This window comes from Stegodyphus dumicola, chromosome 3 (genome assembly GCF_044657685.1).
Source record: "Stegodyphus dumicola isolate Sdum_Otavi_A_Nest chromosome 3, ASM4465768v1".
Taxonomy (NCBI): domain Eukaryota; kingdom Metazoa; phylum Arthropoda; class Arachnida; order Araneae; family Eresidae; genus Stegodyphus; species Stegodyphus dumicola.
The window spans coordinates 245,369,995-245,388,624 of record NC_140770.1 but is presented as its reverse complement, the minus strand read 5'-3'; the positions used below and the strand labels follow the sequence as shown (position 1 = coordinate 245,388,624).

The following is an 18,630-nucleotide window of genomic DNA, read 5'->3' as shown; positions in this document are numbered from 1 at the left end:
GCCTTAACAACTCATTGACACCCTCATTCTCAGCATGGACAGACGCTGTGAAACCTGCCTAGCAGTCGGGGGAGATCATATCCCCTATTAAAGACCGGATGTTTTTTGCTGGACACCCATTACGGGGATGTTTCGGCCTTCAGTCGCATTGCGCTCCATGCTACTTTTTCAATAAAGCTTCTTTTTATCCCTCTGATTTCTCTTTTAGTAAGTGTTGCTTACATTACTCATGTCCTTACGTATTGGGGATCTTACGGTATTAAATGTGTTGATTTGGAAAGCTTTTGTACAAAGTTATATTGAAAAAACCGTCTCGTCCTTAATTTTTGCACACCAGTGTATATACGAACAGTTCCCCCTTAGAAAGTCCTTCAAGAAGTCATGCCTGCCATTAGACATATAATTCTAATGTCCTTTGCTGTAATTTCAATAAACCAAATCAAACCTAGTCAATCAGTAATAATACAATGCATAGCTTAATTCAACAACGGAGATGTAGATTCTGCATTGAAACTATGCATTAAAATTTGAATTTTTCTTTAGACATTTATTTTTTGCAGCAAAAAAGTCTGAAATAAACTTTTTTTATTGGTATAATTGGTCATGTGCTATAGAACACGACTGATTTATTTGTCATATTGTAAAATTACAGCTCGTCTTAGTAAATGCTTGCATAGTTTACAACGAAATAATTATACAAAAATTTGCATATGAAAGCCATTTAAAATCACTTTCAATTATAATTAATATAGTAATTATAACTTTTTTATGAGCAGCCTGCAGAGTTTAGGTAATGCAATAACTATGAAAATACAATTTAGTACATGAATTTGTATACCTGGTCGTGCAATTTGAGTTGAAATAAAATAATAAATAATTCGTACAATTGACAAAAATCATTGCACAGTGGTAGCTTAATATTGAGTTAATTCTCTGTGAAAGGTTTGAGTGTCAGATTTCTTTTATTCTTCTAAGTACAGAAAACATTTCGGAATCAATAGTAAGTAAATTTTTCTGCAAAATTTAGGAACGAAGGAAGAAATGTGATGTAAGGCTTTCCTATAACCAGCTAACTAACCATCAAAGAAAAGAAAACTGAATGAATAAATAAAATAAAGTCGTGTCCAGTGATCCTGTACAAAGGAAATTCGAGAACTAGTCACCTAATTTAAAACCCAATAAACAGAATAACGTAACCAGAAAGAAAGAAAATTGACTTTTGTAACATATGGCGTTAGTCATTCTTTAAACAAAGCACCTACCCTAGGTCACGTGATGTGAGCTTCACCCAAATATAAACATTCTTGTCCTTTTTACAGGTCATGAGACAAAATGAAGACCGACTGGTTTCAGCTAAATTAGTTCTCGCAAACGTTAATGAGCCATCGGTGGGCTCGAAGATGGGAAGTCTCAAGCGGATATCGCATGACAGTCTTAAATGGTATGATTCATGCTATAGGGGTAATTCGAAATTAGAAGTAACTACGTCGACCGATCCAGCCAAGGTTATCAACGGGTCACAACGCCCGTGAAGGATAATAAGTGCCGCCCATCCGGTATAGTGCTTGGGAGAGCCTATTGCAGTACCGAGTCCAGGTTCGAATCCCAGAGAAGGCATGCAGGTTTAGAAATGTATAGTGTCTTTGCGGCATGGGGACACTCAAACAAATGGACGAAAGTACTCTCGTGTGGTTTGGTCATGGAGGTAGGAAAGGGAGGAGGGGCCAACCCGCGCTAAAAGTGAAGCACTGCTTTGAAGCTTGGGTCACCAGATGGGGTGTTCTTTGTTTACATTCAGAAGCTCGCTTGACAAGATTCTGATAGTATTTCGACACACGACAGTTCCATAGAAATCGAAAAAGGGACACTCTCGCATGAAAGAAACATTCATAGTGTGATGGATAATAGCAATTTGTATAGTTTAGTGACATTTACGCAAAAATCACATCTTGGTTACTTTTCAATAACTAACAACAGCGATTTTGATTATGAATTTGTTTTATAAAATTATAAGCTGTTGCACTACAAAAATAAAGATTTTAAGAAAAATGTTATGCTTAAAGAATGAAAACTACCTTACGGTACATTTAAAATTGTATACTTCTTTCGATACCCTTGATAGAGTATTCGCTACTTTTATTTTATTTTCCAAACGTCAAAATGTTTTAAATAAAACAAATTTTTTTCACATCCATATATTATTGTAACATGTACCTTTTAAAATTTTTTAGAGGAGAGGCTTTACTGCTGCTCATTTTAAACCCATCGTTTTAATTTTATATATCTGAAAAATAATCACTTCGGGCTTACACGTTTTATAAATATAAAATTATGTATGTTAAAATATTTGTAATTAGGCACATAGGTCAGATTAAGTTTTTATTAAATAGAGTAACGCATGCAAGGGCTATCTGCCTAAAGAAGAGAGATGCCATCGTGGAGGAATTTTGAAGGAAAACTGACCTTTGAGTGGGTATTAAAAATAATACTTATAATTTTCATTTAAATTATATTCATATATATTTTTTATGTAAAACTTTCGGGTGTATGCTAAATTAGTGTAAATTACTTTACACGAAAAATATAGTGAATGCACAGAAATTAAAGATTTGCACATGCCGGAAATGATAAATAGGAAATATGTATGGGTATTTATGCATGTGCTTACAAAAAGCATGTATCTGCCTTTGACAAAATACTTAAATATTCATTAAATTATTTATAAATGTATTTGAATCGAAGAATTTATTCACTTATAAACAACTGTGAAAGTCAAAATCGTAAAAAACAACCTTATATTTAGCGTAGGTATAATGACCATGATATGAAGGTGATATGAAGGACCCTGATATGATGGAATGATATGAAGGATAATGAGGTAGGTTCATTATACCTACGCTAAATATAAGGTTGTTTTTTACGATTTTGATTGTCACATTAGCGTGTTTCTCTTCTAGTCTAACTGTGAAAGTACTGTGAAGAAATCTAATGATTAAATGTATCTAATTTATAATGATTATAAATGTTATCTAAATATATAATAACCTTAATATTGAATTGTAAACATAAATTGAAATCCTGTTGACAAATACGTTATAAAACTATTTAAGCAAGAATTGTTCGTATTGGAAAGCAATCTGTTAAAAGGTATTGTAAAGCAAATGCTATGAGATGCACTCTTAAGAACGTCATAAAGAGTTTTGGAATATGTATTGTTGAAATGAAGGGTAAAAAAAAATCTGATAAGTATAATTAAAAGAATTATTCCCTTTACATTTTATAATAACTCAGTTACAAGTTTTAAATAATACTTAAAAAAAAAAAAAAAAAAAAAAAAAAAAAAAAAAAAAAAACTTATTTTATTCCTTTTCAGAAATGTTCAGAGAAAGTCAAATACTATTTAATTCCTAATAATTCTCTAATTTAAAATGAACCGAATAGAGCATTAATTATAAACTGACTTACATTTTTCGATTTAAAAGATGCCTCAGAAGCCAAAAAATTATGTCATATTTAAGAAAGTGTTTTAGGAAAAAGCTCTATAAATAGAAAAGAAATAATGCATAATTTTAATATTAATAATACAATAAACTTTGATCTTAATTTTTGTACCTTAACCGAATAAAATCGAATTACCTTAATTTTTTTTCCTAATGTAATTAACGAAAACTTGTGAAAATATTTCATTCAAATTAAACCATTCTGAGAAAACTGTCCTGTGAAAAGTATAGCATTTAATTCCGTTCAGAATGAAATGATGTTTAAAAATATGTTGTTTTCACATACTAAGGACTCTGAAGTGTTGCAGAAAAAGAAAATATATACATTTATATGTATATTTACGACGTAATTACAAAATATTTGCATCCGAACGCGTCAAATCCCATAGAACTGAATGGTAAATGACCCAATGTTTTGGTCACCAAGTAGGAATCGCCGGTGCTTCAGACCAGGGTACGGGGGAAACTGGTTTCATGGAGGTAGGAAGTAAGATGGAGTCGCCTTAAACCAGTTTCCCCAGTACCCTGCTCTGAAGCACCGGCGATCCCTACTTGGTGACCAAAACATTGGGTCATTTACCATTGAGTTCTATGGGATTTGACGCGTTCGGGTGTAAATATTTTGTAATTACGTCGCAAATATACATATAAATGTATATATTTTCTTTTTCTACAACACTTCAGAGTCCTACGTATGTGAAAACAACATATTTTTAAACAACATTTCATTCTGAACGGAATTAAATGCTATACTTTTCACAGGACAGTTTTCTCAGAATGGTTTAATTTGAATGAAATATTTTCACAAGTTTTCGTTAATTACATTAGGAAAAAAAATTAAGGTAATTCGATTTTATTCGGTTAAGGTACAAAAATTAAGATCAAAGTTTATTGTATTATTAATATTAAAATTATGCATTATTTCTTTTCTATTTATAGAGCTTTTTCCTAAAATACTTTATTAAATATGACATGATTTTTTGGCTTCTGAGGCATCTTTTAAATCGAAAAATGTAAGTCAATTTATAATTAATGCTCTATTCGGTTCATTTTAAATTAGAGAATTATTAGGAATTAAATAGTATTTGACTTTCTTTGAACATTTCTGAAAAGGAATAAAATAAGTTTTTTTTTTTTTTTTTTTTTTTTTTTTTTTAAGTATTATTTAAAACTTGTAACTGAGTTATTATAAAATGTAAAGGGAATAATTCTTTTAATTATACTTATCAGATTTTTTTTTACCCTTCATTTCCACAATACATATTCCAAAACTCTTTATTACGTTCTTAAGTGTGCATCTCATAGCATTTGCTTTACAATACCTTTTAACAGATTGCTTTCCAATACGAACAATTCTTGCTCGAATAGTTTTATAACGTATTTGTCAACAGGATTTCAATTTATGTTTACAATTCAATATTAAGGTTATTATATATTTAGATAACATTTATAATCATTATAAATTAGATACATTTAATCATTAGATTTCTTCACAGTACTTTCACAGTTGTTTATAAGTGAATAAATTCTTCGATTCAAATACATTTATAAATAATTTAATGAATATTTAAGTATTTTGTCAAAGGCAGATACATGCTTTTTGCAAGCACATGCATAAATACCCATACATATTTCCTATTTATCATACCGGCATGTGCAAATCTTTAATTTCTGTGCATTCACTATATTTTTCGTGTAAAGTAATTTACACTAATTTAGCATACACCCGAAAGTTTTACATAAAAAATATATATGAATATAATTTAAATGAAAATTATAAGTATTATTTTTAATACCCACTCAAAGGTCAGTTTTCCTTCAAAATTCCTCCACGATGGCATCTCTCTTCTTTAGGCAGATAGCCCTTGCATGCGTTACTCTATTTAATAAAAACTTAATCTGACCTATGTGCCTAATTAGAAATATTTTAACATACATAATTTTATATTTACATTTAGCCGTCAAGTTTCAAACTTTTCAAATCTTCTAGAAAATAAATTTTGGCAGATCTCTTTTAGCAATTTTCTTAAAATCTATATTTTTGTAGTGCAACAGCTTAGAATTTTATAAAACAAATTCATAATCAAAATCGCTGTTGTTAGTTATCGAAAAATATCTAAGATGCGATTTTTGCGTAAATATCAGTAAACTATACAAATTGCTATTATCCATTACACTATGAATGTTTCTTTCACGCGAGAGTGTCCCTTTTTCGATTTCTATGGAACTGTCGTGTGTCGAAATACTATCAGAATCTTGTCAAGCGAGCTTCTGAATGTAAACAAAGAACACCCCGTCTGGTCACCCAAGCTTCAAAGCAGTGCTTCACTTCTAGCGCGGAATGGCCCCTCCTTCCTTTCCTACCTCCATGCCATGGGTTTGGTGGAAGGGGAGAGAGGTTGGTGACCCTCGGACCCCCATCGCACCCGGGGTGCTTTCCCTCAAACTGGGGTGGAAGTGGAAGTCCAACGTCCTTGAGGATGTGTGAACCATTCTGGCATGAAATCCATAGACAAGACGACAACAACAAGAGCATAATAAGTTGAATTAAATGTATCATACGATAGAATGATGACAGATTTCTGTTGATCTGGTTGCTGCGTCTGGAATAACTTCAATGCAAATTGTATACAGACGCCAAGCAGAGCAAGCTGTTTATATCACGCGACTATGTTTCTCCTTAACAGATCGCCAAGAGAGCCTGTCTTTTGTGTAGCCAGCCACAAAATTTTTGAACACTGCAAAACTGGACTATGTCCTCTGGACTGGACTATGAGTCGAGATACAATACAAATGACGAGTCTTTATGTTATGTTGTTCTATATTAATTATAGAACACTATAACATAAGTCCTATACAATAGGTGCTACTAAACATCATCACTGAGTAACTGAAAATTCATACATTGAGAATGTGCAAGACGATATTGGATTTGGTAAATGTGTGAAATTCTCCACATCAGTAATATTTCTCAGAGTATTTAGTGCAATATGACATCAATACAGTATAAGTAACATCCAAGAAACAAGTCAATATTTATTAGCAATTGCGTTGTGTAAAAATTAGCAAATTAAACCCAGTAAATTAAGAGTATATGGTCCAGTGTTGAAATTTAAATAAAATTAAAAACAATACAAAAGTCAGTAAAATCAAACTAACGTTTATTGTGTGTGGTGGTGGTGTATTTAATTATGGCAAAGCACACTAGGGCTATCTGCCTAAGGGGAGGGGATGCCTTCGTGGAGGACTTTGTAAGGGAAACTGGCTCGTATACACGTTACACATGGGGAAAACCACGAAAACACCCATGCAGCCAGCCCGTTCGCGGGATTCGAACCTCGGACCGAACTACCAGTGTTCAGCGACATTACCGCTCGGCCGCTGGTGGGCACTAACGTTTATTGAAGATGACACGTTTAAGAATACAAGTTACATTTTAAATTGGTGGCGACTGGTCATCTAAATATCTATAGGAAAAACGGGAAAAATAATTTGTGAAACATACCTCCTTTAACATATATAAAATTTTACAGTTCACGGATGGGCCCCTTCATACAAAACTTGGATTGCTTGATCCAGGTGAAAACAATGACAGGACAACAATCTCGTAGCAGGGAATAATTACTATAAGTCGTGAAAATCATCTGTAAGAAGAAAAGAAAGTATCAGATAAAATAATTAATAGAAAGCAATTGTTTCGTAGGCCAGGCTTCACTCCTTTCTGCTGCTTCCAACCGACAGGACACCGGTCTTCCCAAATCCACAGGCCATTATTAAGGCAGGAAATAACCAAGAATTATGGTATCAGTACGCCTTTCTTCTGTGCAGGTTATTTACACGTTCGTCACATCCTCGTCTCCGAGGCTGCTGCCCTCCACGCTGTACCGTAGAAATGTCATCTTTTTGTCTCAAGAACTTTTAACCGAAATTTCTTTTCTCCGTCTCTTCGTCCCAACTGCGCAGCAACTTTTGTACCTGGCGAGATCTTGAAATAATTGGCGAAGTATGATGATCGGAAGAACGCCAAACACGCAACCCCATACATAGAAATCTTCACGGGAAGGGGTTTCCCGACTACCAGCATTTGGCGAACGACGCAGTTCAACAATTCGCCTTCAAGGCCGCTCCGCTGGGTCAACGCTGACGGAAGGGGGGAAAGCACTAGCCTTGTCTCGGGGTGCAACTCCACCATGGCGAGCATCCTATCTGACGACGTTTCCCTGCCATAAACAAACTCCCGGTAGAACATGTCTCTGCTAGAGATGTCAGAGTAAACAGGGTCCCGTTTACGAAAAAATTCCAGATGGTGAAGAAATCAGCACATGTGGTGAAACGCTTGGCAAAAGAATTTCGGAGTGCAGAAATCTGCAGATAAGGAAATTCTGAGAACGAATTCCAAGCCGACAGTTTTGGAAGGAAAAAAAAAATCATCCCCAATGAATAATTTTCAGCACCATAAACAAATATAGTACATTAAAAATTAAACTATTATTTAACAATTAAGTTCATTAAAATGTCAACACAAAATAAATTGTGTCTTCAGAAGAAATTAAGTATACACACTCATTATTCAGATTGAGTTTCAATTACAATTGATTTACCTTACCACCAGTCAGAAACTATGAATTCGATAAACTTTAATAGAAAGAGTGGTAAAAATTAAGTTACCTTTGTAGGGTTTATATTTATTTTAACTAACATTTATTTTAAGTTTAAACTATCTTTCCTGTCAATCCTTACTTTCCCCTGGAACTGCCAATGCCAGAATATGTAAATTTGAGTAGAACGCGCAAGCATTCAAATTATCAGCGGAAGTAGTATGATTTAAATAGAAGGAAACAAGTTCGGTGAGAGAGAGTTATTCTTACTTAGCGAGCGCGGAGGTAGTTATAGAGATTTGAAAAACCCCGCGTTGCGGCCTATGTGCTTGGTGGGAAGTAGTTGCAATTGTTCCAGTGAGCTTCAAGTCTGCTGAATTAGCAGCCGTATTGTAAAACGCGGTGAGTTAGTTATTTGAGAGAGCCTCGTAGTTAGAATATTGTCTTTAATTTCTTTTCAGGTTTTTATTTTTATTTTGACTGCCGAGTTGGCACCGTTTGTAAGCGTCAAGAGAACGCAATTGTAAATTAGTACGTTGAATAAAAAGGGACTTAAACCCTTTATAAGACTCTGTGGTTTATACAAGCTTTCACAGTCACCTCTTGGTTGCGTGCTAGTTACAGGCGCGCAACGTTATACCTTAAATAAAATTAAAAAAAAAATTAAGTTGGCACACCAAAAATGCAGCAACAAAACTTTGAAATAATTAAAGTTAAAAGTTAACCAACCTTAAGGGTCATAAACAACAAAATACAAAACCAAGAAATACAAGTCCCTACGCTCAAATTAAAATAAACAACTTCAACTCAAGAAAAATTTTAAAGCAACCAGACCTAAATTTAAAGTTTACAAAAAAGTTACAGTTTAAACTTACAACCAACTTTAAACAACTAAATCAAAAATTTAATAACTTCAATTACTAAGCAAAACATAATTATGTAAGCAAAAACTTAAAGCTTGAAAGTAATAACAATTTATACATAACAATGTCGATAGTCTGTTTATTCTCGACAGATCATTATCTGGAGTGAGTCTAGTGCCTGCTATAGTCCTTCATAAGAGAAAATGACTACTTTGGTGGGAATGGAGATCATGTGACAATATGCTCACTCAAACGTTGTGCATAAATAAGGAATAGCCAATAAATAGCTTTCACATCATATAGGGAGAAAACATTAGTGTACTTTGTTAAAATTTAACCATTAAATGTTTTTAAAAAATAAATTAAATCGGTAAAGTCTGCTTTCAGATTAACCAAGACTTAATGTTAAATTGAGATTTAAGAGTGGATAATATTGTTAAAGAAAATAAATTATCGTTGTAGATACCTTTTTAAGCCTTTTGGACAATAGTATAAATGATATGAAAGAACTGCATTGGTTTGAATTTCATCATAAAGATTGTTAATTTTAGTCTCTTGTAGTTACATTCCTTTTTAAAATACTTGATTCGTTTAGTTAGACATATATTTTTAAGATTTTCGTATTTATTACTGTCGCTTCGTATTTCTCTAATTTTCTGGCATACCAACAAGATTTGTACATGGAAGCAAATTTGTTAGTCGTTCAAAAGAGGCGACAAAGTTCTGCTATTAAATATGACTTGCGCGTTTCTAATTATCTACGAGAAGCATATCTTCTAGTACACAAAATGCGATCTAACTAAAAAATTAATTTTAAAACTTTTACCAAATGCAGAGAACGAAATTTTTGAAAGAAAAATTAGAAGGACAAAATAAGATAAGAAGCTGCGGTGGTGCAAGGTATTAATGACGAAAGGTTTTAATTGCACTGTAATTAAATATCTCTCTCAACTAAAAATGAACAAAACTTACGAGATGCTGCCTTAAACTTATTAAATGATTCCTATGTTTCCTCTACCTTAGCGCTGAGAACTAATTAACTAAATTAAAAGAAAGTTTTGGAGCTTAGAAGTGATCTAATGATAATGCAAAAGAAAAGTAAATTTAAGCATGGGTGGAGAAATTATAACTTTTCGAGTACCTTTAGATTACTAAACTGACAATTAAGCACCAAGTGACACATTTAAAAATTTTCAAATCTCCTCCTTTGAAGATGCAGATCATTTTATTCATAATCACTTATAACTTAGTAACAAAAAAGGTGTCGGGTAATATGAAATTTATTCATTCTCAGAATTCTAAATATAGAACCTACTTCCAGAGACAGCCTTAATCATCCTACCACAGACAGTGCTTAGGTGGTTTGCTTTTTTTTGTCATTTTGCTGCTTATTTTTTGCTTTACATGTAGAATCATTAGATTATTTTGAAGCAGGAGACTTGAAAAATAAGCAGTGCCCTTGCCGGGACTCGAACCTGGATCTCTTGAATACGCGCCGAGTGTGCTAACCGTTACACCATGAAGCCATACAGAAACGAGGGAGAATATACCTTACATAAAACTTTCGTGGGGAAAAATAAAAACAAATTAAATGTTGTATTTACCTAGTGATACACAAACATTTCTATATGAAGTAACATTCAGTTATAGCTGAAATTTCTAACCTTATAACTGAAATTATACAATTGCGATCAATAACTGAAGTTTCATTTTTAACTGGGAACACCTAAATTATTTACACATTTTTTCGGTTAAATGACTATATTAATTTCGAACCTGTAAGCTGACCAAAGACTTAGCTTTAAGAAAGGAATACTTCAACAATAAATAGTTCAACATATCAGTTGGCAATAGGAAACGAAAGCGATTAAAATTTAAACCTTCTAAAAAGGCATAGAATCTAAAAAGGCAGAGAATGTTTGTTCGCTCAATCAAATGTGATAAAATGCAGAAAAGCTGTTAGAAATAATAAATACAATAATAAAATATGAAGGATATACAGCTAAAATTATATTGCTTTCAATTTGAGAATAATACAATGCTGCGTGCAATTGTATAGCTTAGAAAATGAGTAGAAATAACATAAATATTAGAGAAAATGTAAACACCAAAATTATTGTTGAGTTCATTTCTTACATGAAGTTTCTGCTTGCAGTACTTTACAGTACTTCTTGCATGTAGTTTCTGGTAGCTAGGTATCCTCACCTGTTGTTGATAACGCGTCAAAAGATTTGTTTTCCATATGCTGGCACTACACAAATTCTGATAATAGGAACGTAAGGTGATGTCGAACCTCTGAAGACATAACAGAATATGATGAAAGCATCCGTATACAAAAGAATTTGAAGATGCAGCGTTTAAAATTTCTGAAAAAAAAAAAAAAAAAAAAAAAAAAAAAAAGAATACATTCGTGCTAGAAATTGATTCACTGTATCTTGGCTATCATTCTAACAAAACTGTAGTTCATTTATGTTTGGAAAGTTAAACTAATGTCGATCAAATGGCGTGAAAATCAATTTAAAATGCAGAAAACAACTCTGGACTTTCATTTTCACTTGAAGGAATAAGCACACAATATCGAAATATGAAATTTATTTTTAGTTTAATTCTGTAACCAAAATTAATTCAGGAAAATTTATCAGCTTGAATTTTGAAGACAAAGAATAATTTTACGTATTGATTCCAAATTTGGATATCAGTTAGATGCTGAATCACACTTGAGATTTAAAACTGAAGCTTAAGCTCAGAGATTAGTAGAAAACCTTAAAATAAAAAAAGCTAAAACGTTTGCTCTTTTTATTGCTTCTTGAAAGTTACGTTTTGCAATCTAAACATATTAGCCATTTTAAAGATTTTATTAAGAAAGTAGTTAAAATCTTTAAAAGAATGCACTGTTTTCGAAAACAGATGCAAAATATTTCAAGAGAACATCAGAGACATGATAATAAATAATAGATATGTAATGTTAAAATTACCTACTTTTTATTCTAGTAAACATTATATTCAAGAAATATTTACTTCAGAAAAGCCATATTTATATCCTCTTTTAGAAAGACATCTTAACCTTAATATTTAAAATTCGAGATGTTCAGTTTACGTCTTTTGAAAATACTGCCACCCAGTGAATGATAAATGGTAATTCCATTTGCTGCCAAGAGTCAAGAATAAACGCAAATTGGGTTCTAGAAAGTCATCTACAACTCAAACAAATAACCAGAATTTAATTATATAATCATGAGCTTGTGATTCGGGATCTTCAGATGTGAGTGAGCATTGTTTTTATTTCCAGAGGAATATTTTTTCTTCCTTCTCTTAAATACGAAAAAGAGTTTGACAAATTATTCCTGTTTTGCAAATAATAAAGTATTGAGAGAACTGAGCGAGGCGAAGTAATTATCATAAATAAATTCCCCTCTCGTAGTTTTGCGAAACTGGAGAGTTGGATTTTTCGCTTCTACAGCCCTTCCCGACATTTGCATATCAAATGTAAACTCGTCATAAGAAATATGAAGTCGTAGCTCATTACAGTTGGAAGTATGCACTGCGATGCAAAATTCTTGCATTGTAATCAGTGAAATGATGCAAAATTGTTTAATAACACGAATTTCATGCAGAGAGGGTAAGCTGGATTATTAGTAAGCTTTGACAGTGAGAGAGTATTAAGGCAGCATTTTATGTAAGTGCATTTACATAATAATTCTGCCACTGATTTTCTAGACACTGGGGTTGAGTTCTTTTAGAAAATACTTTGAAGTTGTAGCTCTAAAATATTTGTTTACTGATTTTTTAAATTACTTCTTTTAAGTAGTAAATTTCACAAAAAAATGAACTTGTTATGAAGATGCAATTGCAGGGTAATTAGAAAATATATTTTATGTTCCTGTTCTAATTATTTCACAAGAACCTGGCTTAACCATCAACAGTAATGTACTGTAAAAATGAATTTGGCCAGCATGCTCAAAATAATTACAATTCAATATCGAAATATAGCTTACCAATAAATACCTAATAAAAACACTTGCTCATAACTAAAATTTACTTCATAATACAACCACTCCCCAGTGACAAAACAGCTTAGATAAAAACCCGATATAGTACATGCAGCCAATAATTTAATTACTATTTGCTTTCACGCCTCTAATTAATTTACATCTGTTCGTTTCACTTCGTTGGCAACACGCTTTGAATCTGTCGTCAATAGAATTCAGCAGCTAGAATAGAGCTGACATATAACTTGTTTTAATACTTTATTTTTAACTACACTCTGTTATCGGATTATTATTAGATGTTTATGTATGGATATTTAATTAGCATATGTTTACAAGTTGAATTGCGCAAACTGAGAGTAGCTGAATTTATTAAAATTGTTTTTAAGCAAAACTTCTTATTCAAATTCAGCACCATTTCATTAACGGGCAGTAAACAATTATAATACATGCTTAAGGTGATATCTTCTAATTAAATAGGAGGATAGGGATTGCTAGAATTCTCTTAAAACTAGTTTAAGTTTGTCTACTCTATTTATTAGAGCGTTCAAAGTCTGTTAATTCTCGTCGTGCGGCCATAATCACGTCAAAGCCTCTTCACATGAATAACTTGAACACAAATGTAAGACGTGCCAAAGCACTTTGCATTTATAAATTTTCTACGCAATACTACTGCCATCTGTATATTTGCATATTGCTATCTCATGACTTTTGTCACTTCAGTGTATTCTTATTTCCCAGGTACTCCTTAACACTCTTTGCTGGAAGAAGTTGTCATTATCCTCTATAAACAAGAAATTAGGAACAACTTTTTGTTGCAGCGCAGAGTCTTACAATGGGCTGCAGGATTTCATACCGTTATCGCATAGCAGTCAAAGAACTGTCTTTAGAGATGTGCAGTTAAATGCGATATCTCATTGAAATTCCAGCCCACACCATGAGGCTCCCAACATTGGTGCGCGATGTTCTCGGTCTGTTTCATAGATATCGTTCGTTCTCTTCAGACTCTTACACGCTTATCATCTCAAATCTGCTCAAATCATTATCCCCCATAAAGAAGCCCAAATCTGCACTCTTCCATGAACAGGACGTTACGACAATCTGTGACAGTCCAGTTAAGATGATGACAGCACCATCTTAATTTTTCCTCTTTGGATTGGACGGTTGGTGGAACACAACACTTGATACTCGAGTAGGGGAATGCAGTCCTTTTATGTGAAGCCTTCGGAACCCATTACTGGCAAACGTGGTTTTAACAAGTGACGCTGCAACTACGTATATAACAGTTATGGAGGTCACTCATCGATTTAGTTTGGTTACTATAGCAATATTCCGATCTTCAAAAGGAGTAGTTTACAATCGATTAGGCACATGTCTTCTAAAAAATGTTTAACTTGTTTTCCACATTCATGAAATACAAAAAATTAATGCAAACATTGCCAATGCTGACTGCCATCCATTTTTCTTTCACCCACAGAAGCCTGAATATCATCAAAAGTTGTCCTATAAAGTTATAAACAGTCGGTTAGAATTTAAATTAACATTCTCAATTCCTTAAATCGTGGAGTCTTCTACGACTACCTAATTAACATAAAATCGGACAGTCAGTCGTGATTGGATAATATAAGATTCTGCTCAGTGTCAGCTATATCCACGGTGAGTTTCATAAATTTGGACAGTCAATCGTGATTTGATAACATGAGATTGTGCTGTCAGTTATATCCACGGCGATTTTCATTCCCTCATATTCATTAAAATCCGAATGCGGGTTTAAATTTTGGAAGCCACAGTATAACTTAAGTACGTTTAAAATTATATCAATCAGCTGCATTATTAAAAAGGTAAAATGAATGTGAAAATCATTAAGTAGCTCTTTTATTGTTTTTAAATCATTAATTTTGCTAATCAATAATGTTATAATTTAAATATTATATTATGTTGATTGACGAATTCTGGAAAATCGTCTGCAGGGATAAAAAATCATATACCTCGTAGAATGGGAGTGACATGAATGAAATGCCGAGTCACTAGCATAGCTACTTCGTTTTCATCCGGGTTTACATTGTGACATGTTCTTGTTTTCATTGTGATATGGATGGTAAAAGTAACGTAACGCCGCAAAAGGTGCAGAAGTTTGAAATTATTTTTAATAAATATTTCTAAGTTTCAAATCATTTTTCTCGATTACGACCGTTTCAATGGTTAATAAATGATATGTAGCGCATGTGCCATTAGACAGAAACATCAAGTTTACTCAATGAAACTCATTCTTTTAGTTTTACCCTAAGCTTAAATATAGATTAAGTCACAGTGTTTTTATTTTTGTTTGCTTTTGTAGTTCTAAAGTCAACAGTCGCATTTTTTTCACGCTTCTTAGAAGTCTAAAACAGATTAATTGGATATACGTGAGCTAATATATTTAAACTTATTTGTCAACAGTTAACAAAGTTTAACAGTAAACATTTTTTGTTTGACGTAAAGCTATTACAACATACAAGTAAGAAAGTTATTAAAAGACTACAGTTTTTAATTCTTTTCAAGTGAAGAAACGCTTTAAAGATACGAAAAAATTCCAGAGAGAAACAAAAATCCTTTTAAAAAGATTTAAACCTACCTTGCATTTTTGAAACGCCAGTCTTTTATAAGTTTAAAAGAGATATTTTCAGTATATTTTTTTTTGTATTCTTAGAATGAGGTTAAATTCCCCTTTCTTTATAAATTAGATTATGCTGCTCCGTCTCACTGCTTTGTGTCAAATACTATTTAATTTTACACTACTAGAAAACATTTTAAGTTTGGGTACTCTTGGAATTATTTATGTTCCAGAGATTTATTTAAGTATGTTTGAAAAATAACCTTATAAGGTATTTCTCTCGACTTCTTAACATACCTTCGTAGTGTAGTGGTGTTGCTGGGGCGTATTGCAGAGATCCGTGGTTCGATTCCAAGAGAGGGCGTTGCTCATTTTTCATGTGTCTTGCTTCCAGAAAAAACCTAATGTCTCTACAACTTGAAGCAAAATGTATACTTGCTTTAATCAGCTGCTAAGGATTGTCCAGACAAGACAAGGTGTTGGATTTCAAGAAGGTTCAAACATGTCATTTTGCAAGAATTTAGCATACCATTATACGGGGTGAATCTGAACAAGTGAGCAAAACTTTAAGGGCTGATAGAAGGCAGCTATACGAGCACTATTCGTCACAGAATGTATGGTCAGAACGCAAACGGCGAGCTGCTAGGTTGCATTGTAAATAAATGGTATAAAAAGGGTCGGTCCTCCCACCTAACGGCATTTTCTACCGTGGATTGCCGAGAAGATTGCTGGTTATACAAACATAAAATTTTAAGGGCAATGGATTGGTCTAGGACCTAGATCTCCATTTTCAGCTTTAACTGGAGTATCGGCACTTAGCTATAAATAAGTGGGTTTTGTTTCAATTTTGGGCATTGCAGTTCCAAAAATTTCACCATCACTGGTCTAGGTGGTCCCACAGCCTGGCCACCAAGATCAGCGGATCTCTCGTGCTTGGACTTTTCCCTGTGGGGCCATATTAAAAGTATAATCTACGAGTGCTCCATTAAAACCGATATGTATCTAGTCGCCAGGATCGCCTTTGTAGCCGGTGATCATCGAGAAATGCCCACCGCTGAAGAATTCACCCTGCATAGGATTCGATTAAGAAACATTTTCGGACACGTTAAATAACAAGACGGTTTATGCACTTCCGAGGATTTAGGGAAAGCATTCTGCGACGGTGATACTCGATTGTGATGCTTTCCTCTTCTATTACCAGGCACTCGTTAAGGCTTACATTTGGCACGTATTCAACAAAAAACATTCATGCATTTAAAATCCTTCATGCCTTCTTTGGCATACGAGGCAAACATCACAGTGGGGTGCTGGGTTACCTTCGTGGTTCTCCTTACGGGTAATATGAATACAAATCAGATTCCTTTAGAAAATTCTCCACAAAGGACTTTCATTTCTTGTTAGAAAATTTTATTGATTAAATTAAACAGTCGGTTTATACTCTGGCTTAAAAAATTTACATATTTATTAGAAGTATTTCCTGTATAGCAAGCTGCTGGTAGCAAAATTTACTCTAATATTTTATTACAAATAAACAATGAGTTTAATAAAAATTTAATTACAGTAGTGGCGAAAATGCCAGTTCTTGACAAGGAGGCGGATTTGTTGAGGAACTCGCAAGCAGACTGCATGTTGAGCCTATTAATCGATAAGGAAGAAACACCGGAAAAAGCGTCGCATTTTAATAAGACATTAACTTTAATTTATTTTTCAGCTGTAATATATTAATCAGTTCTTAACTGTTGAAACTTATATATATTTCTTCGTATATACTATCCCATAGTTCTTATTCATATATGTACACTGAACAACCTGAGGCTCTATTTTCGACATTCATTACTAATTCGCAAGGACTTTACTTAATTTTAGATGTAACTTTTTTATTTATTCAGTACATTTTAAGCTTTAAAGTTTCGTATAAACTCTGAACTATCTTAATTCTTATATTTTCTGTATCGTGATAGAACTTTCATTAATTACGGATTAAAAACAAGGGTTGAATGTTGTACAGGACACAAATACGTTGGCTGGTTGTTTTAATTGAAAGCACTGTTCGATTCATTGGAGAATCGGGAGCTTACTGTTAATAAATAATACCTCAAGCAGAAAGCTCCTACTAGAATTCCCCTTCATACCCTTACCAAAATCTAAATAAGCGATGAGGCATGACATTCTGTACAGAAAATTCTGCTAGAGATATTGTCGTAGATTAATAAAGAATCAGCCTTTATTCATACGACATCATTACTTCCATTATCTTCAAGTTGGATTCCATTGTGAATAAATTTTACCAATTAAAAACAGTGGTGTTTGTACTTCCTGAATTTTTAGTAAACCAGGTTTAATATCTATATAACTTTATTAGTAATATCTTAAATATTCAGGAATCCCAAGGGATAGTTTTCAAATTTTAAAGGAACAAAAGAGAATGAAAAGAAAAAGTAAAGTATCAGAAGTGTGTGAGTGAGTTAAAATCTCAAGGAATACAATAAAAGAAGAGATTATTATTTGCAGGTATTTGTAAATGTGATATTAATAAAGCACTTTATTATAGAGGATTTATTTTAAGAAAGAGAGAGTACGAAAGAATAAAAATGATTGAATTATAAAATATAATACAGCTTCCATGAATAATCACATTAATTAATTTTATCTTAAACTATAATTTCGTGAGACTTACAAAAATTAAAAGAACTTTTTAAAATATGCAAAATTCTTATAGCAGAGCTTCGTGATAGTTCAACAAATATTACTTGATTTCAATTAAGGCTGATCCTGTTATGTATATGCTTTAGAAAGATTGACGAAAAATTTTCCCTGCATTTTGAATTATCGGAAGTCGATATATTATCATCAGATATTACGTACAAAAAAATTAATAACCCTTGCTACCCATTTTCAAGCAGAAACAGAAATCTACTTATATTCAATCGAAATCTGTAGTCTCCAGGTTAATTTAAATCAGCCCCCAAATTTATATTATTGAAAAGCGAATTTTTTAATTGATTATTCATTAACAACCAAAGTACAATGAAACCTTGAAAATTTATCTATCGATTAGTACATTTGTCGATGCTGCGAAATTGGATGTTT

At 32.8% G+C, this 18,630-nt stretch overlaps 1 protein-coding gene across 5 annotated transcripts in view; it reads right to left on the bottom strand.

Annotated features, from left to right (window-relative positions):
• LOC118193887 (uncharacterized) overlaps positions 1-18,630 on the bottom strand; it is a 224,783-nt gene that overhangs the window by 51,342 nt on the left and 154,811 nt on the right. For 2 of the 5 annotated variants that reach the window (XM_085813990.1, XM_085813989.1), the window contains one exon: positions 7,006-7,144. The exons of 2 other annotated variants lie outside the window; for them this stretch is intronic. In XM_085813990.1, the coding sequence (XP_085670116.1) occupies positions 7,006-7,017 (12 nt within the window). In that variant the 5' untranslated portion in view covers positions 7,018-7,144. Of the gene's footprint in view, positions 1-7,005; positions 7,145-11,097; positions 11,328-18,630 lie in introns of all 5 variants that reach the window. One more of the 5 variants, XM_085813992.1, reaches the window with a different exon arrangement.